The sequence below is a fragment of the Amia ocellicauda genome, chromosome 9 (genome assembly GCF_036373705.1).
Source record: "Amia ocellicauda isolate fAmiCal2 chromosome 9, fAmiCal2.hap1, whole genome shotgun sequence".
In the NCBI taxonomy this organism is placed as follows: Eukaryota; Metazoa; Chordata; class Actinopteri; order Amiiformes; family Amiidae; genus Amia; species Amia ocellicauda.
The window spans coordinates 10894842-10921802 of record NC_089858.1 but is presented as its reverse complement, the minus strand read 5'-3'; the positions used below and the strand labels follow the sequence as shown (position 1 = coordinate 10921802).

Here is a 26961-nt window from a genome sequence, read left to right as displayed (position 1 = left end):
AGGAGGGGAGACGGCAGACTGGGCTCCCTTGTAATTTCAGGGAGGCGGACAAACTGTCAGAAGAGCGCAGTGCTTTCTGGAGACGTGTCCTGAGGCACAGAGAGGGATTATATAATGGTGTTTACCCACAAGATATGCCGAAGCAGTGTCTGCAACAGTAATACCAGAGGTGCTATAGACACAAACCAGTTCTTTTAAAGAGCTGCCCAGCTAAATGGAAAAGCAACGAAGAGAAAAGTCGAACTGGCAAGCCTTCACTCCTTCTGTGTCATGTCATTTATTTTCCATTTATGTAAACAACAAAAAATATGTGTATTCTGCATGAGTTATAAATGACAGATACATTGCACAGGAAAGCGTATCGGAGATAATTAACAGTAGTCTGCAGTGTTCCAAAGAGGTGGAGCCAGAGAATCGTGGCCATCCTGCCAAGCCCTGTCTGAAGTCAGCATTAACATGATTTATTCCCACGTGAATGTACAAGAAATAAGAGCTCAAACTTGGCCTTGTGCCCTTTATTACTTCAACAAGTATATATTTAACTGTCCCAAACAGCTGTTATTTGATCAGCTTCATAAATGAACAATCTGTTACTTCATTAATATCAAAGGCACTAACTCAACTAGCCTGATTGCCCGCTTTCCTGCACTTGGAGTCTGGAGCCACCTGGACTGGGGCTGGTTTGTGGAGGCTGAGCTGGGTGGTCTTGGATAGAGGTCCCACTTTGGACAGGGCAGGGCCCAGGGTTTGTGCAGGTCGAGGGACCAGTCCCAGGTCTCCGAGCCTGTAGTGGGGGGGGAGCTTGGGACCCTTCAGTAATGGAGAGAGGATTCCAGGTCTACAAAGGTGAAACAGGAGATTCACTTCCTCACATGAGCAATTCATGACACTATATAAGGGTTTTAAAAATACACAAAAGGTATGCTTTAAGGTAGCATTGCAAAAACAGAAAGAGTCCTGTCTGTCTGCTGAACACAGTTTCTTTATCGGTTTTAATGGGAACTGGCTCCCGTGTCGAACTTCCTGATCAAGTACAGCTTTTGGGTTTTGCACATCAAAAGTGAGACAAAAGGTTTCACGTTAAGCACAAGAGTGCCATTTTATTTATTTGTATTTCATATTATTTACGTCAGTCTTCCCCGCCATACCCTCATCAATCGCCATTCAGATTGCATAAGTAAAGATCAATAAGAATTTCCATAAGGAAATATTGTCGATGTCTTGGAACAAGGACACATTTTTCATGTCAAACGGGGATACTGTACCTCTCAGGGCCAGACCCTGTGCTGTGCTCATGTGAATCATCTGCGTCTTTCAGGAACTCTTGCAGGGTAGGCCCTATGCCCAGCAGGGCAGCAGTGTTGAGCAGGGCTAAGAGCTTCTGCATCATCTGGCTCCGACGCGCAAGAACTGCCGCCTCCGAGTTGCTCTGCTTACCGGGCATCTCCTGTAGCGGTAAGTCAGGGAAGGTCCTCTGAGCAAGTTTGTGAAATTTGTGAGTGAAATTTAAATGTCTCTCCTGTTAGATTTAGTGTAGAGTCTCCTAAAATAAACAGGGCAGTTCACAACTCTCTTAATGTGGTATAAACCCCATTACGATCCCACAGGGAGGGAGCCGCGGATCTAATCTGACTGTGCTGGGCTGCCCTGGCATGTAGCAGGGCTGCATCCCCGCAGCCTCTTCTAGTTTACAACCTTAATGTGCTGGCACAGCAGCTTCTGTGTGCCTCCTTTGATACTAATTCAAATTCAAGTTAATTCATTTGTGAAGAATTAGGATAGATTAAGTGTCTCGGAAACACTAAACCCAAACGAGAGCAGGGAGAGCACCACTGCTGATTTAATCAACCGATGCAGTTTTTTTCTCTCACCGTCAGAGCATCTTTAAGAGTGCGGGCCGCCTCCAGGAGAACGCTCTCCAGCTGGGCCCTGATTCCCCTCTCGCCTGCCAGCTCTCTGCTCAGCCACTCTGCCTCGGCCCTCTCCCTCTCCCAGTCCCCCTTCACAGCACCCAGCTCCTGTCTTGACAAGCACAGCACAGGACCAGTGAGATAAGCCTGCACATCAGTCTGCCTGTTCTTTAATAAGCGAATAAAAAATACAAAAACATCAATGTATGTGCGGTATGAGATTTTCAATGAAATATTATACACTTGAAGATGTGTTATAGTTTTGTTTTTTTCATTAATATCAACTTTATAAGGCTGACCTTTGTTGTGATAAATTGGTGTAAGAACTTCAATACCTGTAAGGCAGATCCAAATGTGATTAGCTTTGTAGATGAATAATGTTTCGGTGCCAAAACGATCCTTTGTATTTGTACAGGGGGGCATATTTTATATTCAACAGCGAACCAAATCATAAACATTTAAGGGCAGATTTTCCTTTGGGGCAAACTGTTGGCAAATTGCCTACCTAATTTATTTACTGTGGGAAGGGAAGTTTGCCCATAGGGAAGATTTTCAAGGAATAATAATAACAAGTACAGTGTGCTTTTTAAACTTCTGACCCTGTAAATCTCACACATACCATTTCTCTTACAATGGCTTTTCACCAGTTCGAGTGGATGTGTTCCTTTAACTTTGCTGGCGAAGCATACGTACAATGTTCCACTGTGTCTGTCCTGGCCAGTGCTAGTGTTTTTGTTACCTGAGCGTCTCCAAGTCGTGCTGGAGGACGGCGTGGTTTGCCTGCAGCTGGAGATGTTCGCTTTGGCTCTGATTACATTCCTCCAGTTCAGCCTGCAGCTGCTTGCACTTCTCTGTCAGCATAAGCACCACCTGAGAGCCAAATTAACACTTAATTAAACCTTCCTTGTTAATGTGAAGGCTAAATGCCCAGATTCGTGTTGTTAAAGTGCTAGCACTGCAGTCAGAGAGCGGATACCAACAAAGGGACTCTACTAGTGTTAAGTGTTTGAATTTGTGGGGGTGCCTCGAGACTATGAAACATCAAGGTTGGATATAAAGTTGATCGGATGCTCCTCAAGCCACCCTTCTCAGATATATTTCCAATGTGACTTGGATTGTCAGTGACCTACGACGAGAAACCAGTCACGTACCCACGGAAGATCAATTCCTTTTCGGTATGTGATGCTCTCTCTCAATAAATCAAATTTGACTTTAACAGCTCTTTTGTATGGATGTGGGAACACCTGGCCCAGATCTTGTCTGAAGAGACGTCTTCATTCACGCTGACTCTGAACTGCTGTGAGCTCACTGAACTACTGACAGGATTACCTTCTTAGTGCCGATGTTCTTCCTGGCCAGCTCCTTCTGCCCGTGCTCCAGCACCCACAGCTCCTGTTGGTTGTGCACTTCCTGCTCCCTCAGGGCCTCATTCTCCCCCAGCAGCTCCAGGCTCTTGTCCGACAGTTTTCCCAGCTGCGCGGTCAACGACATGTTTTCGCGGATCATCCTCTTGGTCGTCTCGGCCATCTGCTTATCCGACACCTGCCGGAACTCTGCCGCCACGTCCGTCACCCTCACTTGCATCTCCTTCTTCAGCCTGTAGGGAGAGACAATAAGCAACTCCACCATTCAGCCTATATCTATGAGCCAGTGTTCCTCCCGTTGATGATGACTGCCAAGAACACCAAACTAAGTTATCAGGGCCCCCCATCCCCACTAGCTTTGCAGTGGCCCGCTATGCGATGTGGAAGTGGGAATATCAGTGACCTGTCATTATCCAGTACTGCCTTCATCTCCAGGTTGTAGACGACAGTCTGGTGCTCTTGCTTCTGTCTCTCCAGTTGCTCCTCCATGCTGGCCAGCTGCGCCATCAGGTTCTCTTTCTGCACCTGAAACTCCTCCAGAGACGCCAGCTTCCCAGCTGAGAGCACAGCACAGGACAGCCCAGGGTCAACCGCAGCTCACACTGTGGGAGCCCGGGCTGGGGCACCTGGACACTCCCATTGTGTGAACATTACACTGTATTGCATTGCCAGGCTTCCTTTCAGCCTGTTCTTTATCCACATACTTGACCATAAAATGAATAAGATTAAACTTGCAGGATACGGACACTGGTGTAATTACATGTTATGTGGTAGTTGGGTTTTTATACACTTCAATGCTAATCTGTCAGAGATATTTGAAACGCTTGCTTATATATACATCCCAGCTCACATTAGAAGAAAGTGGCTATAACATGGGGACTGTGACCACATTACAATGAACAAACCCACCACTGTGAAATAAATATCCAACTTTTGCATCAGTGTCTGCTGCCTCAGGCTCGGTAAGTATGTATTTGTGTCGGCTCTGGAGATGTCAAGGCAGCCTGTTTAGAACAGGAAATCTGTAGTATTTTGCAAAATATTAGCTTGGTATTCATACTGATTGTCGATGGAGGTGAACTGAACAGAGAGCTCTCACCCAGCACCATGTTCTCAGACACGAGTTGGTCCTTGGTCCCCTGGAACTCGTGGCGCAGCTGAGCCAGTTGCGTTTCATAGGAGTCCTTCTCCATCTCCTTGGCCTGCTCGACCCCCAGGAGCTGGTCCTTGACGTTCGCCAGTTTGTCAGTGGTCTGGGCCAGGGTGCGCTTCAGGAAGGACACAATGTCCTTCCTGTCCTTGTCCAGGTCCTTTAACTTTGAAGAGAACTCCTTTTCACGCACCTCCAGCTCGTCACATTTGTGCTGATACCTGAAGCAAACAGGGAGGAATGAGAGGGAGAGCGGCTGCAGGGACATTTCTAGACAATTATAGGTATTATATGCTATATTTATAAGGTTAAGGATTAGGTTTTTATTTATTAGGTTTATTTGCCACTAGAGAAGTCAAATTGAGATTATATCTTTTGACCCCAAAGGCAGCATACACCAAGTTATACAAACATAAAAGATCCACAACACATATATACATTTCTTGATGAATAACTCAAAAACGTGAAAGAGATGATTTCCTAATGATAAGTACTTAAAAACATTTACACATGGTCCACAGCCCACCAGTCTGGTGTCATCAATCTGTATAAAATGATCCATGAATTTGGGGCAGCAGAGATAAAAGCACTTTTACCCAAATCAGATTTAAAATTAGGGACGTTATATGAGATACAGTTCTGTGATCTCAATCTATAATGGCCATTTCTTGGTAGAGTGGGTAGAGTAGAGTACTTATTTAAGATGAAAACTACCCTAGAATGGCCTTATAGGCAAACATACAGCAATGTGTTTGTCGTCGCACAGTTAGATGCCCATCTTTAGGTATTTGACATCGATCCGCACAGCTGTGTATACTGATGATCAATCGCCCCACCTCTCCAGTCGTTCTTCCAGGTCCTTTATCTGCAGCCGGTACATTTCCTTACTGAGCTCCGACAGCGGCTCCTCCAGCTTCTTGTCTTCCTCCTTCTTACTCGATTTACTCGCTTTATCTCCGCTTTTGATTGCTTTCTTCTTGGGAGCCATCTTGGTTGCGTTGGCCTCCAATAAAAAAGTATTTCAAACTTTTTAAGCTCCAACAATGAGTTTTGTTTCTGCCGCGTTACTAAGGCTGACGTCACGTACATAGCAACCCGCTGCAGCTGCACCGAGGCGCGCGGGCTTTAAAGAGACAGGGCGGACATGACGTCAGCATGTAACACTAAGCAATACCTAAATATACACTCACCTAAAGGATTATTAGGAACACCATACTAATACTGTGTTTGACCCCCTTTCGCCTTCAGAACTGCCTTAATTCTACGTGGCATTGATTCAACAAGGTGCTGAAAGCATTCTTTAGAAATGTTGGCCCATATTGATAGGATAGCATCTTGCAGTTGATGGAGATTTGTGGGATGCACATCCAGGGCACGAAGCTCCCGTTCCACCACATCCCAAAGATGCTCTATTGAGTTGAGATCTGGTGACTGTGGGGGCCAGTTTAGTACAGTGAACTCATTACATGTTCAAGAAACCAATTTGAAATTATTCGACCTTTGTGACATGGTGCATTATCCTGCTGGAAGTAGCCATCAGAGGATGGGTACATGGTGGTCATAAAGGGATGGACATGGTCAGAAACAATGCTCAGGTAGGCCGTGGCATTTAAACGATGCCCAATTGGCACTAAGGGGCCTAAAGTGTGCCAAGAAAACATCCCCCACACCATTACACCACCACCACCAGCCTGCACAGTGGTAACAAGGCATGATGGATCCATGTTCTCATTCTGTTTACGCCAAATTCTGACTCTACCATCTAAATGTCTCAACAGAAATCGAGACTCATCAGACCAGGCAACATTTTTCCAGTCTTCAACTGTCCAATTTTGGTGAGCTTGTGCAAATTGTAGCCTCTTTTTCCGATTTGTAGTGGAGATGAATGGTACCCGGTGGGGTCTTCTGCTGTTGTAGCCCATCCGCCTCAAGGTTGTACGTGTTGTGGCTTCAAAAATGCTTTGCTGCATACCTCGGTTGTAACGAGTGGTTATTTCAGTCAAAGTTGCTCTTCTATCAGCTTGAATCAGTCGGCCCATTCTCCTCTGACCTCTAGCATCAACAAGGCATTTTCGCCCACAGGACTGCCGCATACTGGATGTTTTTCCCTTTTCACACCATTCTTTGTAAACCCTTAGAAATGGTTGTGCATGAAAATCCCAGTAACTGAGCAGATTGTGAAATACTCAGACCGGCCCGTCTGGCACCAACAACCATGCCACGCTCAAAATTGCTTAAATCACCTTTCTTTCCCATTCAGACATTCAGTTTGGAGTTCAGGAGATTGTCTTGACCAGGACCACACCCCTAAATGCATTGAAGCAACTGCCATGTGATTGGTTGGTTAGATAATTGCATTAATGAGAAATTGAACAGGTGTTCCTAATAATCCTTTAGGTGAGTGTATATGTTGCCTGACACTCAGCAAGAGAAACATGAATTAATTTCTCCAATATTAAATTTAGTGAGCAAAATAAATAAAATCTTCACAATTTCTGTGTATTTAAAACTCTGAATAATCGGGAAATCTGCGCATAACCTTATCCTCTCCACATGCTACAACCACTTTAGCAGTTTATGTCCCCTTAAAAACGCAGATTGTACTCATGGTAAATAGGGGTTTCATCTCTGGTGACAAGTTTTGATGTGAAAACAAAACACATCTAGTCCATGTAACAAAGTAAAAAACACGGTCTTTATTTATTTTTTACACTGTCCTGACACTTTTACAGGTGTTTTACTTGACATGCATTTCCACAAATACAAAAGACTCACAAACACAGGGGCAACACCAGTACTACTATATGGGCTGTACGTACAGTTCATTTTGGTGGTGGTGGGAAACTTGTTTCATCACGTTATGCAATGACAAAACAGTCTACTGCCAAGGGAGAGCAGGATGACAATATGTTTTGCAACAGCAGTAGAAATAAGTATGTCCAGAAAGTAATTAAGTCCAGAAACAGGAGATGGATCAGATTAATTATATTAGAGGGCACGTTATTATTTTTAACATATCCACCATACATGTGCAGGATTTTTGGTTGGTTTGTCAATAATACTGTGTGTGTATTTGTAGGTTGTGGTAAGATATTCAAAATAGAAAGCAAAGGAAACTATAGTTCCCTTCCTGTCAAAAGAACACACAACAAAGTGGTTGCACTGCTCTGCCACAATGTGTTTGTCAATGTAAACTCTTTAGACTCCAGATAAATCAGGCTTTGGTCTCTTGTGTGGAAGAGAGCTTCTCTCTGTGCTGAAATGTCAATACTCCAAACTTTGTAGTTGTGCTGAATTTTAACCCCGCCCCCCAAGATGTTGTGTTCCTGAATGAACATACTACCATTTTGAATTCTAAATCAGGTATATGAGCTGGTATTATAAATTCAAAGTTCTATTTAAATATTATTTGAGAGCACACACACTCATGCATACACATACACACACACATCGGCCTCCACTGGCACACAAAAATCAATTGGGACAGCTGAGCCGTGGTTCCAGGTGCAATCTTATGTGAGCAGTCCTCCGCCGTCTGTCTCCATCTTCTCCTGATTGTCTCGCCGAGTTACTCCTCTGATGGTGTCGGTTAAAAGTTCATATGCCAGCTAGATCTCAGTTCCAACCTCTGGAATGTATTGCCTCCCACCTGCCCAGTTCAAGTAAAAAGGTCTTTCAATGCAGGGGCCTATAGAGATAGCAAAATAAACAGTTTCTGTGAAGGAAATGCATTGCTACTCCACCCCCCGACTAACTGCCTGAACCCCATCTCTAGCCAAAACCAAAATTTCATACAAATCTACATCCAATTCAGTAAAGTCAGCAGAAAAGCTACCCTAACCTTAGCCTGGACTGAAACATAACCCTAATTTCTATCAAATTCAATTTTTGTTCATTATTAACCTACATTTCTCAAAATAATTAAGTTAAAACGTAGCTGTGAATCCCTTGAAAGAGTTGAGAAACACTACACGAGACCCCTGTACAATGCTCACAGCTCTTACCTGCAGCTAGAGCTCGTCCCGGAAGGCGTTCTGTAGGCCGGCATTGGGAGGAGCACCCTTCAGAGTCTTGTGGGACCCGCGCCAATCTGTCCGCACCGAATCGTCGTCCCACAGTGTGGAGGTCTCCGTGTCGCTCACCCACTGAGGGTCCCCAGCGTAGTGACAAGGAAACACCAGCAGAGGGCGTGTGGAATACACTTGAAGGTTGCGGTTGGGAAAATGCTCCTTGTACTTCTCACTGCGTGGAGAGAAGATTACAGAAATGTGATCTGATAGGTCAATATCTCACCACTTCCTGGGTGGGGAAGGTATCCCCACACAACAGTTTTAAACAAATATAACCCTGTCATTTGGTATGATATGTTATTTTAGTATGCTGGTCTCTCCGACATGTACATCACACATCACAGTACTAACGATAGCAAGTGTCAGCAAAGGGAGGATCAGAGATTGAGGGATAAGGATGCACAAAGAAGAAGCAACAGAACTGGGGAGGGGGAAGGGGAGGTTAAAAACACAGAAAAGGAAAACATGAGGAACACATTCAAAAAGGAAGGATGGGAAGCAGGCAGAGCAATATTCCCCTAATTGCTTCCAGAGCGTCTTACGCTGCTTATGAACAAAACATCTGCAGTTGCAATGGCCACCGAACAAATCTTTAGAGGTGCCAAGAGACATTAATATACAGCAGAGCGGGAATTACACAAGCAAAATTTTCCACAGACACATGGAATGCATATTTTTCCAAACACATCCTGAGAATAGATAAATCACATCAACGGGGGTTGGGGAATGTAGTGGGCCTGCTTTTGTACACCCTTGCAGGAAACAGTGTCTGATTCTGCCTCAATCCCTCAGTTGTTGGAGATGGCTATAAATCTGAAAACCTTGGACCTTGAGCTAAGCTATCTATTTACCTCATGCTCTTTCCTTCAGCATCTTAACTGATAAGAATCTGTTACCCACTGTCTGTCAACCAAGCAGTGCTCTTCCAGCTGCATAAATCCACTCTTAAGTCATTCACACTGTTCACTAAAGATACTTTTTGTTCTGTACATTTACCAATATGTATCCAATTTATCACAACTGGCTTGTTCCCGATTTCTGAATAAGAACTTGGAAACTGTTTTTGCTTTCCAGCTATGGTTTGGGTTTTGGCAGCAATGTCTAGGCATAGCTTTAGCATGACCTCACTGCCTTGCTGTTATGAGCTGCAGAGGGAGAGCAACATGCCTGCTCTCAGTGCCGTTATGACCAACAGATACGGACAATATTATATTGATTAACAATTTTAAAAGCAATGGTAGGCAACTCTGGTCTGTTTGGATGAATATCCCACTGCTTTTTATAGGTGTCTATCAACCAGCTTCTTCAGGAGACTAGGAATAAAAATGACGTGTGACCTATAACGCAGACAAAAACCTACTGAAGGAAGAGCGAAGTCAGAATGATACCAAAACAAGAGGCCCCCGAGGCCTGCAAGGACAAGAGTCACCCATCACTGATCTCAAACTCTGGATGGACCAGGAGGGAAAGAGAGTGGTAAATCTAATACACAAATTCCATACGACTTTAACTAAAACGTGTCACACACTAGCACACTAGTTTCAGCTCCACATTCAAGGGAATAAAGAGCTGCTTCATTTGTTGGGCAGATCTCCAATCCCCAGGCCGTCACAACCGGCTTGAACAATCTACAAACCCAGCTCCCGGAATGTGGAGAACTGGTGTTAATACATAACTCCCCCACTGCATCTCAGAGCACCAGTCAGGGAGGATTTCTCATTGCAAGAAGAACTGGCAGAGATGTACTGAAATCTCTTACTCTAGGCTATGTTCAGCTTCCAAAGGTTTAAGTTTAAGTGCAGGTCCCCCCTGAGCAGCTGGTCTTTTTTATTGTTTAAATTAATTCCTCTCTGCTGTTGCTTTCATTTCAGGGCTTTAAACAGATGTGAGATCAGGAAACTGAAATTAGGAGAAAGACAGAAAACAAGTATAATCATGTAGACCCTCACATTATTTGCTTTTGGTCTTGCGTTGCTTTAGCTTAAATTGCAAAACCAATTAAACATGAGCCATTTTCAATTTCCATTTAACATTGAACCCAGAGGGAGGAGCACAAGGAGGTTCAAGGGTAACTAACAAAGAATAAGCAGACCCTCCCTGTAACAAGTCCTTTTGAAATTTAAGTTGACAGAAGACTTTATCCCACAAACTACAATATGAGTTATGGTGACCTACTTTCTCACAAGCAGGCTGACGAGACAGTTCTGGCAAAATTACAAGAATCTGTTCTATCCTTTTTCACAAAACCAGACCACAACCCTGTATACATCAAATCTGACTATGTGAAGAGAACTAAACTACATGACATACAGCTCTGGAAAAAATTAATAGACCACTCCAAGTTCAGAAATCAATGTTAACTGGTCTCTTAATTTTTTCCAGAGCTTTATTTGTCTTAGTTAACTCATTAGCATCTCAAGCCTAACCTTCATAGAAGTGTAGGTTTTTTACGGGGGAACACTAGCCCAGATAAAAACACAACATTAGTTTTATCTAGTGTAAATGTAGCTAAATTACACCAAACATAGTGAGATTATATTATTATTATTCTTAGACCACAGGCACAGAAGTACTTAACTAAATAGATGATTCCACTGTTTTGTTGTTGTTTTTTAGTAATACATGTCTCTGTATTTCTCTTTACAATATGCTATTACCAAAAAGCCTGGGAATGAACCATCCATTCCAGAGCAGCAGTAGTGTAGGAGATGTAGACTCACTTGGGGTGTTTGTCGTACATGATGGGCAGGAACTCATCCACGGGCAGCATCTTGGAGAGGGGCTCCGCGTTGAGCAGCTTCTGGGCGCCCTGCAGCGAGATGACGTAGGACAGAGTCCAGTAGGAGAAGTCCGCGATCACCAGGTTCCTCACGTTCTCCACGGGCTTCTCGTCAGACGGGTTCACCTGCTTGCGGCCCAGGTATCTGTCAGCCAGAGAGGAAAGGGGGATGAATAAAGGTCAATTCGTTTCAGGAACATGAGGACGTTTGTCTTGATTTCAGAAATACCACCCACCCAGGAAAAGCTTGTACAGACCTTAGAGGCTAATTCATGAGAAAATGGGGCTACTCCATATTCAAAAACCTTACTATCACAGTTAACAGTGTCTTATTTAAATATTAAAGTTACAGCATAATACATTATTTTTTATTACATAAGTTAAATGCTTGTTCCAGAGACCCTAATCCTCCTTGTGAGCTTAATTACAAATAAGGGCAGAACACACTGCCAGTTTTTCCAAGTAGAGTATTTTTAGTGCTTGTCAAGCCCGTCAGACTCACATGAGGTCCCAGTCCAGCTCCACCTTCTCAATCTCCTCCATCATACGCATGAGCCTCCGTTTGAAGTTGCCTTGGAAACGAACATCATCCTCAAACACAACTGCCTTGTCCAGTTGCTGGTCCACAATCTGAGAGGAGAAAGAGTCCCGGTCAGCCTTAGCAAGTCTGCAGGAAGTGTGCAGGACACCAGCTGGTTTTACCCTCCTGTCTTCACTGGAGAAGGTAAAATGGCAATGCTTTACTGAAATGTTCTTCTTCAGAGTAACAGCCATCTCTCACCTCTTTCCAGATGTAGTAGTGGCTGAGGAAGCAGCCCACTTCACCCTTGGTGAGGGTGCGTCCAGAGAAAGGGTCATAGTAGCCAGGCAGGAGGTCTACGCCCAGGATCTTGATGTCACTGCTGTTGAGGGCACTGCCAGGGCAACAAAGAAAGCGGACTGTTAAAAGTAAAATGTAAAGATGAAAAAAAGCAAAAGTTATGGTGCCATAGGATGACATTGGCATGAAAGGCACTACATCGGTCAAAGTTGTTCTTGTTGTTGTGAATTTAGAGAAAGAATCAACTGTTTTCTGTTGGTTTCACATTCTACACTCCTTCAAACACAGACTGTAAAGATTAACACAGGGGCTTCCACAGAATGTGATAAGGGTCACGGACAAGTAAAGCTCTTAGATCTTAAGAGATGAAGGCATTAAAAGGAGGTGTGAAGGAAGGGAGTGTTGGATAGAGAGCGCAGATGGAAACATACAATAAAAGGCAGTGGTGATGGAAAGGGTTAAATACCTTCCGTCCACAGCGTCCACCACTTTGGTGTCGATTTCCTGTTCGTACAGGGACCACAGCATCCTCTCTCTGCGGTCTGGCCTGCGGCGCAGATTGATCAGATACACCTGAAGGAGAAAGAGGGCATCCCACCATCATCAGCGACATATACACTCACATCATACCAGGACACTTTACTCTACTTCAGTATTTTTATAATATTTATTTTAATCCTTCACATCCTTCACACTTGAAAGAAAACAAAAGTGCCCATTGTTCAGTTTGGGCAGTGTTCCCTACCTCATCGAAACCCATCCTGTCCATAGTTTTGGGGGGCAGGAATACATGTTGTGAGGGGTACATAGGTGGCCCATCAACTGCAAAAGAACAATCCATGGATTTTACAATTAGAGAGGATTAAAAAAAAAACCTGTGTATATATATTGTGTTTGTTATTCTCCCCAGATTGAAGACATACACACTCAAGTACAGTCACTCACTCATAGACTCCAGCTGAAGGTGGATGAAGTTGATTCGGTCGTCGTCATTTGTTTGGTGTGGCTTTGCAGGGACGTTCAGGTATCCGTAGCGCACCTTGTTACAGAGGTACATCTGCACTTCTGTTTCAGAACAGTGGATCAAGTCAGAAAAACAGGTGTGTGGCACTCTCTCACAGTGACAGGCTGCAGAGAGAGGCGGCGGGCGGTACCTGAGACGCGGCAGGAGAACGCAAAGACGATAATGTCGTCAAAGGGCCAGGAGTAGTCAGGATGGGGGGGGTGGAAGGCCAACTTCTTGACACCTTCCCTGCGCAGATCCAAGAGGAAGGTGGAATGCACCATGGGAACAGGGAAGCAGCCGCGGCGATGGCGATGTTTAGTGGGGAAGTACTCCGCTGTACGTCGATAGTACCCCTGAACACAGAGCACAAGCACAAAGAAAGAGAGGGCTTATGCATGTGGTATGGACAGGCAGTTGTAAGCAGACATGATATTCTGAGGCTTTGTTTACCTGTGGGGTGATGCCACACCAGAAGTTAGAATAAGCACTCTGGGAGTCCAACATGGGAGCAACGACAGACTTGTCCTCAGCAATAAGAAGTCTGAGAGTCTTGGGGTTGGTCAGGATGTTATCTGTGTCAGCATACTGAAGGACAAACGGAAGACAGGAGGAAAATGAAACCAACAGCAGTGTAAGATTAAAATGTTTCCTTTCATTGGACAGACACATTACATGTATAACTAATTTGCCTTAACTTCTAGCTCTCCATTGAAATTCTCAATGTTTCTTTTATTTTGTTTTTAGAAATAAATAAATGTTAAAACGATGTGAATGACAATTTTCCTCCAAGTGCATATAAGTTCAGATTCTAGGATCATTCAACTATAGCAACAGGTCCTGACTGGGTGTTTTTTTGGTGTATAACTGTGCCATTTGTATTTTTATTACCAGTTTTAATGCGATCATTAGTATTATAACTAATAATCTATTTTTGTTTGCATGTATTTGTTTTTGCACTGTGGCAATCTGCTGTGAAGGATGCCATACTAAATGATAATTGGAATTGAATCGATTCTGTCTGTGTGACTGCTGGAGACCCTACCAGGATGTAGTCAGCCCACTGTCTCTTGGCGAAGTTGAGCGCAGCCTGTTTCAGTTTCATGACGTACTCGAATCTCCCATTCGGCCAGTGCTTGGGTCCCAGTTCCCCAGGATATGACCTGGGGGACACAGACACACATCCTAGTACACAAGATATACAACACTATTTGCTGTCTTTGGATAAAAAAGCTCACAGGTCTGCAATACAGCTTTAATTCAATATCTCGTGTTTTTTGGACATATATCAGCAACATATTTCACAAAACAAATTTGCTGAAATAGTGCCTCTAACAATTTATTCCACAGAAGACTGAACTCAAACCTGGACGAGCAGAGACTTGCAGGTGTCTTTCATGCATGTGTCTGAACTCTGAATTCTATTCTCCATTACATTTCAGGAAGATACAGAGGAATGCTTTCTTTTTTTTTTTCACCTTCTTAGCCCGTGTGCGCTTCTGGCGCCCTGAAGCTCTCATCTTGGATAAGGACACCAGGAAGAGTACTTAATAAAAAGGTAATAAACTAAGTGGGTGGAGATCTGTGTCTCCAAGCTATCATTCTCTTATATAAGATGAGAAATTACCACTTGGTGAACATAGACTCCCCACCTAGATTGAGAGGAAGCATTTAATGCCTGCTCTACTGCACATATTACTCCATTCACAATGTATTTTTTGAGAAAACTATGCTACCCCACTACTACACAAATCAGGATTTCTGCAAAAATCATCCATTAACTGCTTAGATAGAATAGTGTACACTTCAACCTATTCTCCCCACCCTTCAATATCCAATGTCTTGGATAAACATAGGTCAATGTAGGCTTACAGTAAGGCACACTAATGCTTGAACTTAGCAAATGCAAAGGACCGTTTTGAAAATTAAAATGGGATGAACAGACTCACGTGGGCATCTCCATAGGTCTCCACTCCACTTTGTGATAATACTTCTGCATAACAGTCAGCCATTCTCGAAGGATTGCAGTGGTGTTGTCAAGGTTGTGATCTGTCGCCACCCTACAGGAGTACATGAACAAAATAGAAATATCATTTTTTTGTCCTCCATATACTTGTCTTCTATTCTAATACAAATTCTAATTCTGAAAATAATCCCTTACTGATATTTTGCCATCATTAGCCTAGCAGATTAATTTACAAAGCTATAATCACTCCATTACCAACATATAATTAAGTTAATAAACTGTAGAGTACAAAAGAAATAAATGGCATTGTTTTGATAGTTAAATAAGGTTTGAATTAAATAATTTGCTATGTGCATTAGAATTTCTGAACAATACTCCTACATTTTAAGTTTAATAAACACATGAGTCTTAAACACATCTTAATGCCCACCGACCACCCCCTGCAGTCATGATCTAGCATATTAAAAGCCTCTTTAGTCATTAGTGCTTACTTACATGTCCCTGACAGAAAGAGCAGGAGGTCAAGGCCTTGTTGTTAAACATTTTTATTTTCAGGCAATGCTAATTGAGCCTTGTAAGATATGTTGCCAACTCTGGCATAGCATCATACACGGCCCTCCCTAATGAGCCACAAAGAAAGGAGTGCTTTAAAAAGAAACTTAGGACAGGAAGAAAGGCCATATCACACCACCCATGCATGTCTATATCGTAAAGTACATGTGACCCCGCCAGAGTAATGTGTCGGTAAACGTCAGAGGTAAAAGCTGACACAGGATTGTGTTGAAAATGAAAGCTGCTATACTACTAATGTCCCGGCAGCTTGCTCAGTGGAGTGATGATAAACTATGACACACCGTCTGTGAACGTGTCTGAGAGATCCTCCCTAGCTCATTTTCAAAATCCCTCCCTCCAAGAACTTGAATATTCAAGTGAAGATACATGAATATATATATATATATATATATATATATATATTTGTTCTCTGTTTAAAACCCAACCCAACACAGCACATACCTAGCTCCTTGTACCTAGCGAATATCAGTGTGGTTCCACCCAATTCTGAATTCTGCGACACAAAAACTATTTATTTGGAATTTGTAGTCTATGCAAAGAAGTGATTATCCTTGCATGTCCTAAGGGATATTAGAAAGTGACCAGGGGGGACTAAATACTTCAACACCAGCCTAGCCTTCCCAGGAATGTTTCTTTCCTGATGTGGTGGGGCTTGGAAATGCAAAGAAGTGGAAGGAAGCCCCAATTGCTTTGACATACATCTGATAGTAATGGCAACTATCACCAGGTGGCACCATTTTTTTTCTCTTTTTTTTAATTAACTAGATCTGAATCAATACCATTTTACAGAGCCAGAGCTTTCAACGGCCACGTTTAATTAAAAGGCTCCGTTTTCTTCCTAAAAACGGCAGTAAACGTTTATGTCGGTTCGATCAGCTGCACAGACGAGCTCCAAAAATAGAATGAAGTTAATTAGTGGAAACAGTAGCTCCTGCACCACTGAACACAGCCGGGCGTTTCTACGGGCACTGCTGTGTTTTCTGCACACAAACGATACTAAAACTTGCAGTAATGAGTCCCCTTCTGTGTAATGCTTGTTAAATCTAAACACAGGCTCCAGATCACAAATACCTAACTAGAGCAGCAGACATGATATTTTCTCTTCTGTCTCCCCTACGTTTTGTCAGTGCAGCAGCAGAGCTTGTGGACATATTGAATAAGAGTTACAAACACCATCATTACTAGCATGTAGACTATACAGATGTGTGTGCCTTTCTTTGTGGACAACAGCAGATCCTTTGTTTATTATTATTATTATTATTATTATAAACTGCCCGTTTCTAAAATAATGTATACGCCTGCGCATAGGGATAGCTACTGGATGCAAATACACTCTCAAGATACACTTTTGACATTTGTTACTTGTAATGCATTGCTTTATCCTGTCTAATCACTAACACGTTACTTTGGAAGTTGGCCAGCATTCACAGATGGGGATGTTTCTGCTCTTTTTAACCAACATGGCACACACATTATTATTTCTATACCTTTATACTTTCCACTGGGGCAACAGAACAGTGGTATTAAGGAGAAATACCCTAAATCAGACGGTGTTTCAGGATTTTAACCCAAAACAAACTGCAGCAGGGGGAGGGGTAGACGGGTCGAGGGGGAGGGGAGGATAAGTGGCCAAAGAAAGGGAGAAAGAAAAGGCCAGCTGGAAGCTAAATGCCATTGAACTCGGAGCCGGTGCATAAGGCAGAGAGCACGGCGAGCCCACCTACCACACGGAGATGCGCTGTTTGGGGTAGTCCAGCCGCTCCACGGCGCCCAGGTAGTGCGGCAGCGAGTGCGCGGCGTTGCGCGCGATGACCGCGAGCACCACGGCGGGCGGCCGCGTGCCGGACTCCTCGCGCGGCTTCTCCTCCGAAAAGTAGCCTCGCGCCGCGCCGACCAGCGCCGCCAGCAGCAGCAGCAGCCGCCGCCATCCGCGCCCGTCCATGGCCGCTCCGTGCAGCCAGACAGCCTCCTGCGCCGCCGCGTCCGCGTCAGCACTGCTCGCCAAAAAGAGAGAAGCAGTTCCCCCCCAAACTCTCGCTGCCCTGTCGTAACAAGGCCGTGGTGGCCTCTGCGCCGCCGCCTGGTTTTAAATTACAAGGGCTGCCCCCCGCACCTCCGGCAGGCTGGCATTATGTGTACTGCTTGTTAGAAATGGCATTTGTTTTCTATATTCTTGTCCCTCTTTGTGGTTTTTTGCAAACCCGAAAGGATAGGCATCATTCTCGCTGCGTCAAAAATGAAATCTGTTTCTGATTGACACTGCAAACTAGACTAAACTGCAAGTCAAAACTTATTCTGGTTAAGACCCGTTAAAGCAAACGCAATTATTAGGGTTATGTTTATATATACGTTTTTGAGGGGGGGGGCCTTCCTTTGTTTTAACCTAATACAAATTGCTTAATCTAGTGCCAAACGTTGTACACATTTTGGGAATTATATATATATATATATATATATAATAAAAATAAAAAAACTTTGGCTGACAATATAGCCTTATTCTCCAGAAGAAAGGCACCCAAATCATCCAAATGTATGGAAAAACGAAAACACTATGCGAGGTTAGGACGAATAAGAGCGAATATTGTATTAATGATGAGCCAGAACTCACCCTGACACTTTAGGTTAAGGTTTGCATAAACATTTGATGTAGTTTACAATGTAGGCGATATAAACAGAGCATTCAAAGTGTGATTTTATACGTTTTTTCTTGTTTTTAAAGGTCTGTTGTTCTCATATACAAACACTTTTTAATTGGATTCAGATGTGGCAAAATAATCCTTATGTATTTATTTAGCAACCCATAAACTAAATTCTAGCACATACCAATAATGCAGTTTACTTATATATTCGGCATTGGTATGCATTAAAATGTAATGTATACATTAAAGAGTGATTTATGTATACATTTGAATTACAAACTTGTAGTGTTTGGGGACATCGCCACCTGCCGTTTTCATACAAAATCAATGTGCTTTCAACATAATCATTCACTATTATATTTAACATAAATATAAATGAATACAAATAAACTTAAATATGAAGTCGTTGTCTAAATCCGGTGTCTACCAATTAAAAGACTAATCATCCGTGCAAATAATAATGAAAATAAATATTCTAGTAGGAGACACCAGGAAAACGAAATACTAAATAGTTTATTTAATAAATAGTCTACCTTTATACCCGTGTCAGATATTTATCCTGACTAGCATTAATAAATTATAGTTGGATATATGCAGAACAAAAATAGATCAGAGGTAATTAAAAAGCTCACAGTAAATACTGAATGCAGCTCATAAATGTTGAAAGGTAAACCTTCAAGAGGTTTCGTAAAGCAAAATAGAAAACTGCTAAGATACCTTGGATGAGGCGGTAGACAAATGAAATAATACAGTCATACATATATATTGTATTCATGAATATTGCAATTTCATTAATGTAATTCAAGTTTAATTAAATCGTGTATCTAAATTATACATTGGTTAAAATACATCAAAAGACAAATTGATTAGTCACTTTCAGCTTATCTCCACCAGAGGGTACCATTGCGTGTTAATTCTTAGAAGGTTAAGATGTTATGGGCACCATTGCAATGTATATTGATTAAAAATGACCAAAACAAAAAACTGCAAAAACAGCACATAGTTCTCAACAGTGACACCTGGTGTTCATGCAAACTGCTTCCCTCCATAGGAAATATATTATAGGAAAAACAACAACCATACTACTACCACCACCACTACCACCACCACTACTACTACTACTACTACTACTACTAATAATAATAATAATAATATAAAACAACAACAATCCTGAGAAGTACAATTAATTTGATTTGACCATTGTAATACTATTGCTGTTTGTAATGCATATTACAATATATACTGAAAAATAAACGTGTTCATAACAACACAATGTAACATTTCAAAAGGGAAACTATTTTTTTGTATTAAATCTGCTCTCTTACTCAAGACATATTTGGTGGTCATTATATTTCTTATATTTTATTGTGGCTTAACCATTTCCCTTTGTAGCAAGTGTCCATTCTATTTAAAAACCTGAGATTCGAAGGATTAATTTATATGGTAGACAGATAATGTATGTATATGTATATACATTCCTCAAGACTGAGGAGGCCATTTTACATCATAACTCCTTTAATATGCATATACAAGCCCAATAAAGAAAAGACAGACAAAGTGTGGTAAAGAACAAGTAAGAAATGCCTAGAAGAACTAAAAGTATCTGACATGACCAAATAGCATCATACACAATTTTGCAGGAGCAAAAAGTGCCATGGAGGACTACAGAGTGTCATACACAACCAAAAAATGTAATTCACAGCCAACAAAAGTCATTCATAAGGGGTCATATGCCACCAACAAATGTCATATAGCAATAAACAATGCTATATGGGACTTATAAGTATCATACAGGACCCACAAAATGTCACATGTGACTAAAAGAGTCAATCACGACCCCACACAGGATTAAAAATGTTGTTGGGGAAAAGGGTGTAGTGGGGGGCAATAGTGTCACACCTTTATCTTTGGCCAGTATAGTATACCTACTTGTTTTACCTGTACACTCCTGCTTGTTGTCAGTGTGTGTGTGTGTGTGTGCCGGTCTCTGCTTTGCACATAGACACTATCAGACTTCACCTCGTCAGAATCAGTGTGCAATCAGAAATTAATTACATTTGCTGGAGTTTTTAGAGCACTGAACAGTTCTGCTTTTTTGGTTCTGCAAAATGTTAACAAATCTCTAAAGCAGATATTTGAAAAGTTATATAACTGTCATTGTTTAAACATTTTCGTTTGATTATTGAATATGTAAAACAACCTGCTGTGATGCAGATGTTGTAGTTGTACAAAATAGTTTGGCTGGTAAAGCGTCTTAGTGGCTAGTGAATTTTCGAATTTGAATACCTAGGAGTATAGACAAATGTAAAAGCTATAAATAACACCCAGTTCAATGTGAAGAGTCATATGAAGAAACAAACTGTGAAAAGGACATTTAAGGGTCTAGAGAGGGACGGAAGGAAGGAAAGAGGAAGAGAGTGAAATGTGAATGAAGGGGGTGTAAAGGAATATAGGGCTGAGAGGATGCACAGAGAAAAAGAGGGAGAAAGTGAGAGAATGAGCACACAGGAGGGTGAGAAGGGCCGAGAGAGAGGGAGAGGAGTTATGAGGCCCTCTCCAGCCCACAGTGTGTGTGACAATGGCCTCAGTGACATGCTTGTGGACAGGGGGCTTGACTCAAAAGGATCTCCATTCAAGGCAGACCCCTCTGTCCAACCCCCCCCTCCTGTGATTAAACTCTCTCCACCGCCCAAGTGCCTCTTCTCGGCAGCAGGGCACTTTCCCAGCCTCGCCGAGCCCAGAAGGCTGTGAAAGTTCAGACAGAGTTCCAATAACTTTTCACAGCAGGGTCAAAGGTTAACTGAACAGGGCAACGGGGTGAGGCAAGGGGCCTGAGCCGAGAGACCGAGGTTATTTCCAACATTTATTTAGAAATTATTTCCCCTGGACAACCAAATTGAGGTCTAGGATCCCATGCCTAGTGGGGGGTCCCGCTTGGTTTACAGATATTGTGGGACCAAAGAGACACAAAGACATAAGGGGATTTGAACCCCCCCCAACACACACACATATACACACAGCACCACCACCAACCTCCTCCTCTTCTTCTATACAAAGGGCTAACCCCTAGGAGGCCAGATGCAAGGCTTTTGGTCAAACCCAGGACCTCATAGCTGGCGCCATAATCAATAACTACCATCTTATAGACAGCCCGTGCATAGCTCATTTTGTGCAGATCATAATGTTTTCTGTGAAAGCCAGCATCGTCCTGTGCAATTGCTGCAGTAGTCCTACATTAGTACAACGCATTTCCCTCCAATTCATATTATCTAATACAGGATAGAAAATAAGTAAAAATTATCTTTTCAGCAGAAGCAGATCATATTAAGCGGCTGAATTCCAACATGTGTTAGGTATATATATATATATATATATATATATATATATATATATATATATATATATATACATGTAAAGGGTTGATATCAATGTATAAACATATTGACCTAAAAGTTGCCCAAAGTGGTAACCACAGGCAGTACTGACAGTGCAGGCTCAGATGCTGCTCATTTCTGCCAATGCCCCGATAGTCAATCACAACTATGGTACTATTTAAAGTGCACATATTTTAAAAACTAATTATACTAGATTTATTTACAATGCACATGCTGGTCAAGATGGCCAAGCTGCGTGAATAGCAAATTGTCCTGGAAAACCCTACAACATGCTCCCCTGCAGTTAATACGCGGTGAGCTTGCATCACCAGAAATGGGAACATTCTCTTTTCTCCAGCAGAAAAACAAAATTGCTGGGTTTAAAGTGAGGAATGCAACTTTGTGAGGATCAGGACAGAGATCCTGAGCTTCTTTCACCTCAGACTGTGGGCGCTTCTCTCACTGGGGTTGCCTGGCAACCTCCCCGCAACAGTGCAGGAATGCATTTTTGTTTTAAGTCAAGGGGGAAGAAAATAAATCAGGCCAAGATGAGGCCACAAAACCACAAGAGGATATCCCCAAGTTTCACTGACTCACTGTGCAGTCGAAGCCTACACATAACACTTGAGTAAAAAGTCAAATAATAGCAGGTAAAGTATTGTTACGACCCTGTCGAACCAGCTTCTGCATGTAGGATTTTGTTCTACAATATTTACATTTCCGTTATAAAACATATATAAAAGTTTTTGAATGATATAAAATATAGCCCATGCTATAGATTAATATGCACTACTTAAAGAGAAGGTTATATTATTAACTGCACATATATACATTTTTATCTTAAAATATAAATTGCACAAGTTTACATAAATCTTGTAGGAGACAAGGCTAAATCGGAAATATCTGAAAAGAATTCTTACAAAAGGCTAACAACCTGATGCACTTTACATCACAAGCACACCTCCCGATAATTCTGACCCAAAGTCATTTTAGACGGTTTTACACATTTAATTATGTAATATTAAATAAATCACTGAAATAAATGTTTTACCGGCAGCATTTTCTATCAGTTTTATGTATGACCCCCTATATAGGGGCAGTTATCACATATTACTTAGAGTTTGCAATTATATGAAGAAAATCTATATCCCAGTTTTGATAGAGGACAGCCCTGGGCAACAAGTAACATATTGGCACTGCATAATAGTGTGCGGCTGCCAGAGAATGTATTATTGATTAGTCCTTGAGGTTTGAGGAGTCTTCCGTCTCCCTGGTGTTCATTATTGGTCACAGAACTAATAAACCTCTCTCAGCTTCAAACACCTGCCCCTATCCTAAACTCCTGTGTCATATGCCAGTGCTACGTAAAATAGTATCACTTTCGGAAATTTACATCATGAGCACATACAAATTCTGTTTAATCGAAATAATTGCTTACTAAATACTGTATTTACACACACAAACACATCTCTACACCCGAGGTCAAACTGGTGGGTCATCTGAAAATCAGACTTCTACTTTTCCATTGGGTTCTGGTCAGGTGACAGGGAGAAACTTAAGTTTTTCAGCATATTTTTTTCTTATATCTCTTTCTCTTTCTTTCAATTGCTCCGAACAGAATACTTGCTCTTGTGAAGAGAAACTATGGATGCTTTATCAATGTATTTTATTTCCTTACTTGGAGCCATGTTGCTCCACACAATGCCATCATATAACAGATCATAGGTTCATGGGAGTAGCTGAGGTAAAATACATCTACGTGGCAGTTTCTATTTTCAGATTATTTTTGCACAAACCAGTGGTTTAAGTATAATTAAGGATAAGTTGTCCTTCTTGGTAGGATTGTAGTAAGATTTCCAGGCCACAACAGACAGAATTGTGCCCAGCAGTGGTTTATGCAGTACATGTATATAAACAGTTATCAGAAAAAAGACTACATAAAAGACCATTTTATATATGTTTCTAAATAATATAACTGCGTATCTTAAATATGTTGTTAAGACGCAACAACTACATCTGACTCGACCGAGAAAAGCCCTACAAACACATACACTGTCATTGTGACATGGGACGGCAGTGTCAGCTGGAGACGCCACCGAGCCAAACCTGGGTTCTCAGTCTAATGAGGACAGCTGCTGCAGGCCTTCAAGCCAACTCACTCCCTGCTCACTTGGGTGACTGGGTGAATTGGAAACTCATAATGCTGTCACTATGCAAATTGTTTTGGACAGCTTTGTGGTCTTGGAGTAATACGATATTGCATTAGGTATATTCTTTTATATTTTAAATAGGTAGGGGAGTAGCATTTTAGGAGGACACACTTTTAATATAATGTAGGTGACTCCTTGGATCATTGAAATCGGGGCGCTGTCTCACCCCAGAAGGAATCGGAGTCAAACATACAGAACCCTGAAGAGAGTCTAAAATGATGCATAAAGATTCTGAGTGAAGAATCCTCTGAGACTTTTAATATCACTTTGTAATGAATGTGAGGTACCAGGACACCAATCCTGTGTTTTGAAAAGCTATGTTTATTAATTTCCTGAACAATCTGGTTCCAATTGATCCTCTCAGTTCATGTTCGATAGTCATACAAATAAAAAGAATCAAACATTGACCAAAATGGGTATTTGCGCTTTGTTTCGGATCAATGTCTTTTTATTTATTTTGACTAGTGACAGGAAGCAGCACAGCAGGCCTTGATGAAGGGATCAATCAATCAGCAAATCCAATACCCCAGTAAACATTCATGGGAGTTTCCAGATTCCACGCAACAGATGCTACAAGGAAAGTCTTACCGCTTTCAAAACCATGACCCATTTCAAAGTGCAATGTAAAATCGCCCATCACATCTTCACAGGTTCTGAAACGTCTTGCTGCAAGGCATGCTGATTAAAGGATTGCTCTTTAGTTACCCATACCTCAGTAGTATGGTTTTATGGTCTTTCCTGCTGCTTTTAAATTTTCACACCATAGCACTTTTAATCTTAAGAGGTAAAAAATTAGTTCTGGAAGGAGGTCAAAGAAAAAAAGGCTCTGGTCTTTTGCTACAAGACCCACGTAACTCGGTACGACGGAACACAAACTATACGTTGATTAAATGGATCTTGTTTTCCATCAGAAAAACAGTAAAAGTCAAATGAAATCCTGAGATGGGCACTTAGCTCCCTTTTGCCTGTATACAGTTTGCCCGGTAATGGTAAAGTTTACAGTGTCCTTTTCTGTGTATCCCTATCTGACAGATGTCTCTGGTTTCAATGAACTGTGTGATGAATTGTTTTCAAGTACAAAATAGGTCAAGCTGCTTGTTTTCAGGTAGACATCAGTTTTTCTCATTGTGAAACACCTGCATTTTAAATCTGAGGATCAATTGAAGGAGAATAAAAAAACTGTATATGAATGTTAAGCCTTTCCAGACATGACATGTTTGTAAATCTAACCACATGTGTTTCAATAAGAAATTTCAAGTTATCTGCAAGGGGCAACCTCAAGACAATTCTTCTTCATCCCTTCAATAGACTATTTTATTGAGGCTATTTTGAAACCTATTTCAGTGATAATGTTCCCTTTCTTGACTATTGTTTCACCTTCTATTATATTGTGAGGTTCTGTGAGATCCGGCTTAGGGAAAACCTCTACTCGTAAATCTATATGGTTACAAACTAAGCGTTCACAGTACAACCTTTAAAGGCATTGTAGAAAGCTACGCACCAGGCTGTGAACCTACGCTGGAAATGCTACACCATTTATTTTTTTCTTGACAAATGAAGTTCTCTGTGATTTGTATGTGGTGCTGTTGACAAGCTCAGAGGTTTTATTACTCCTCTTAGAGAGAAGACAACAGCAGCAAAGGCGAGATATACACATGGTTGTTCAAATTGAATGTTTTCGCGTTTAATGGTCTACTTTTCCCCACTTTAGTGTATTCCTAATGTCAGCAAAGACCATTTAGAACATTTTTGGGGGGTGTAAAAATGCAGGCCTCTTCATCCTTAACTTCTAGACGCTGCTTCTTTAAGAGTAACTTTCACATCCACAGCTGTGCTCGTTAAAGACTGTGGAAGATCCATTACCCGGGACACAATAGACATTATTGCATTATTGTTACACATGAGAAGAGCACAATTGTTACGTTGTGCAAAAGAAAAAAAAAATATTAGAAAAGGAAAACAAATGCAATCTCTTGAGATCCTGGCCGACTGAGTAATTGAAATTCCTTTTAAACAAATAGCGTTTTATGTCCTGTTAAAACAATAAAACAATAGCAAAGAAAATAAAACAATTAAAAATACATTATTTTCATTTCGTTGGTTTGAGTTTATACATTTCAGTTAGCGGTTTACAGTGTGTGATAGGCCTATTTTAATGTTTTCGTGGTGCTTTGCACATTTATAATAACGGATCTCCATTGTTTCCACTGTTTTAATAATAAATATAAAAAAACGTAGACTATAATTTTGAAGAAGAACAAGAACAAGAACGTTGGCGATCATAAATAAATGAGAAATAAAATTACAACTGGTGCACTTGGAGTTTTCAGAAGGGTTTTCATTGTTTTGCAGATAGAATTGCAGCACCATTTCTTTTATTATCCCTAATCACTTTTATTTGGAAGATTTTCTTGTTGATTTAACTGGGGAATGGTACCGGACCGCCAAAGGACTCGTCCTTTTTAAGCGCTGCCTCCAATCAAACTCAGTGAACTAATAAGAGCATGTATTCTACATCTAAACGCATCATACAGTGGAAATCGTCTGCAAAATAGTTTTTAAATGACAAATCCATTCAAATGTAAACCCTAGACAAATACGAAAATGGAAACTTTGCATGAATGAACATATGTATCACTCTTATTATGAACGTGATATAAAACATCTGATCCAAAAACACAAGAAGAAATTGTTATTCTAAAACACATTTTACATTTTTGCCTTGACCAATAACGATATAACAAGAGATTTGGTTTGCTTCTGCATCTCCTGATAGTTTTCACTGAGCAAAGTGAGCCTTTGATCTTTTGTCTGTAACATTTTAAAGGGTTAATATAGAGATTGCATTCTCTCTGCTTAAAACATATTTGTTCGTTTTTGTTTGCATACAAGTTGTCTAAACTTTAGCAAATATGAATAAAGAAACCAACAAAGATATTGGTATGGGGGGAAAAATCTTCAAATACTCAGTGAATTCGAATTTGATGAATAGAGACTTTTTGAGCGTTGCTGTTTCCCAGGGGTTTGGTATAATGAACGCGTCCGCTGGTTCACATCGCAATAATCTCTATATCTCTATGGCATCTCTCAGTAAATTATTCTG

General features: G+C 41.4%; 2 protein-coding genes across 4 annotated transcripts; both read right to left on the bottom strand.

Moving 5' to 3' along the window:
- Positions 1-261: 261 nt before the first annotated feature.
- cfap157 (cilia and flagella associated protein 157) lies at positions 262-5502 on the bottom strand. Of its 2 annotated transcripts, none has more exons than XM_066713111.1 (8): positions 5261-5502; positions 4374-4645; positions 3678-3831; positions 3240-3507; positions 2650-2780; positions 1872-2022; positions 1266-1474; positions 262-838 (listed from the first exon to the last, which is right to left on the bottom strand). In XM_066713111.1, the coding sequence occupies exons 1-8, from the start codon at positions 5410-5412 to the stop codon at positions 619-621; spliced, it is 1557 nt and encodes a 518-aa protein (XP_066569208.1). In that variant the 5' UTR covers positions 5413-5502; the 3' UTR covers positions 262-618. The 2 variants fall into 2 exon arrangements, with proteins under 2 accessions (XP_066569208.1, XP_066569209.1); XM_066713112.1 differs by having other exon boundaries at positions 1266-1447.
- A 1595-nt stretch (positions 5503-7097) lies between these two features.
- On the bottom strand, positions 7098-17673 carry cercam (cerebral endothelial cell adhesion molecule). Of its 2 annotated transcripts, none has more exons than XM_066713109.1 (13): positions 17360-17673; positions 15046-15156; positions 14142-14259; positions 13550-13684; positions 13248-13452; positions 13039-13158; positions 12839-12915; positions 12560-12666; positions 12055-12187; positions 11776-11903; positions 11215-11418; positions 8429-8666; positions 7098-8112 (listed from the first exon to the last, which is right to left on the bottom strand). In XM_066713109.1, exons 1-12 carry the CDS (start codon positions 17575-17577, stop codon positions 8435-8437), a joined length of 1788 nt encoding a protein of 595 aa, XP_066569206.1. In that variant the 5' UTR covers positions 17578-17673; the 3' UTR covers positions 7098-8112; positions 8429-8434. The 2 variants fall into 2 exon arrangements, with proteins under 2 accessions (XP_066569206.1, XP_066569207.1); XM_066713110.1 differs by having other exon boundaries at positions 7098-8073.
- Between the last annotated feature and the right edge of the window lie 9288 nt (positions 17674-26961).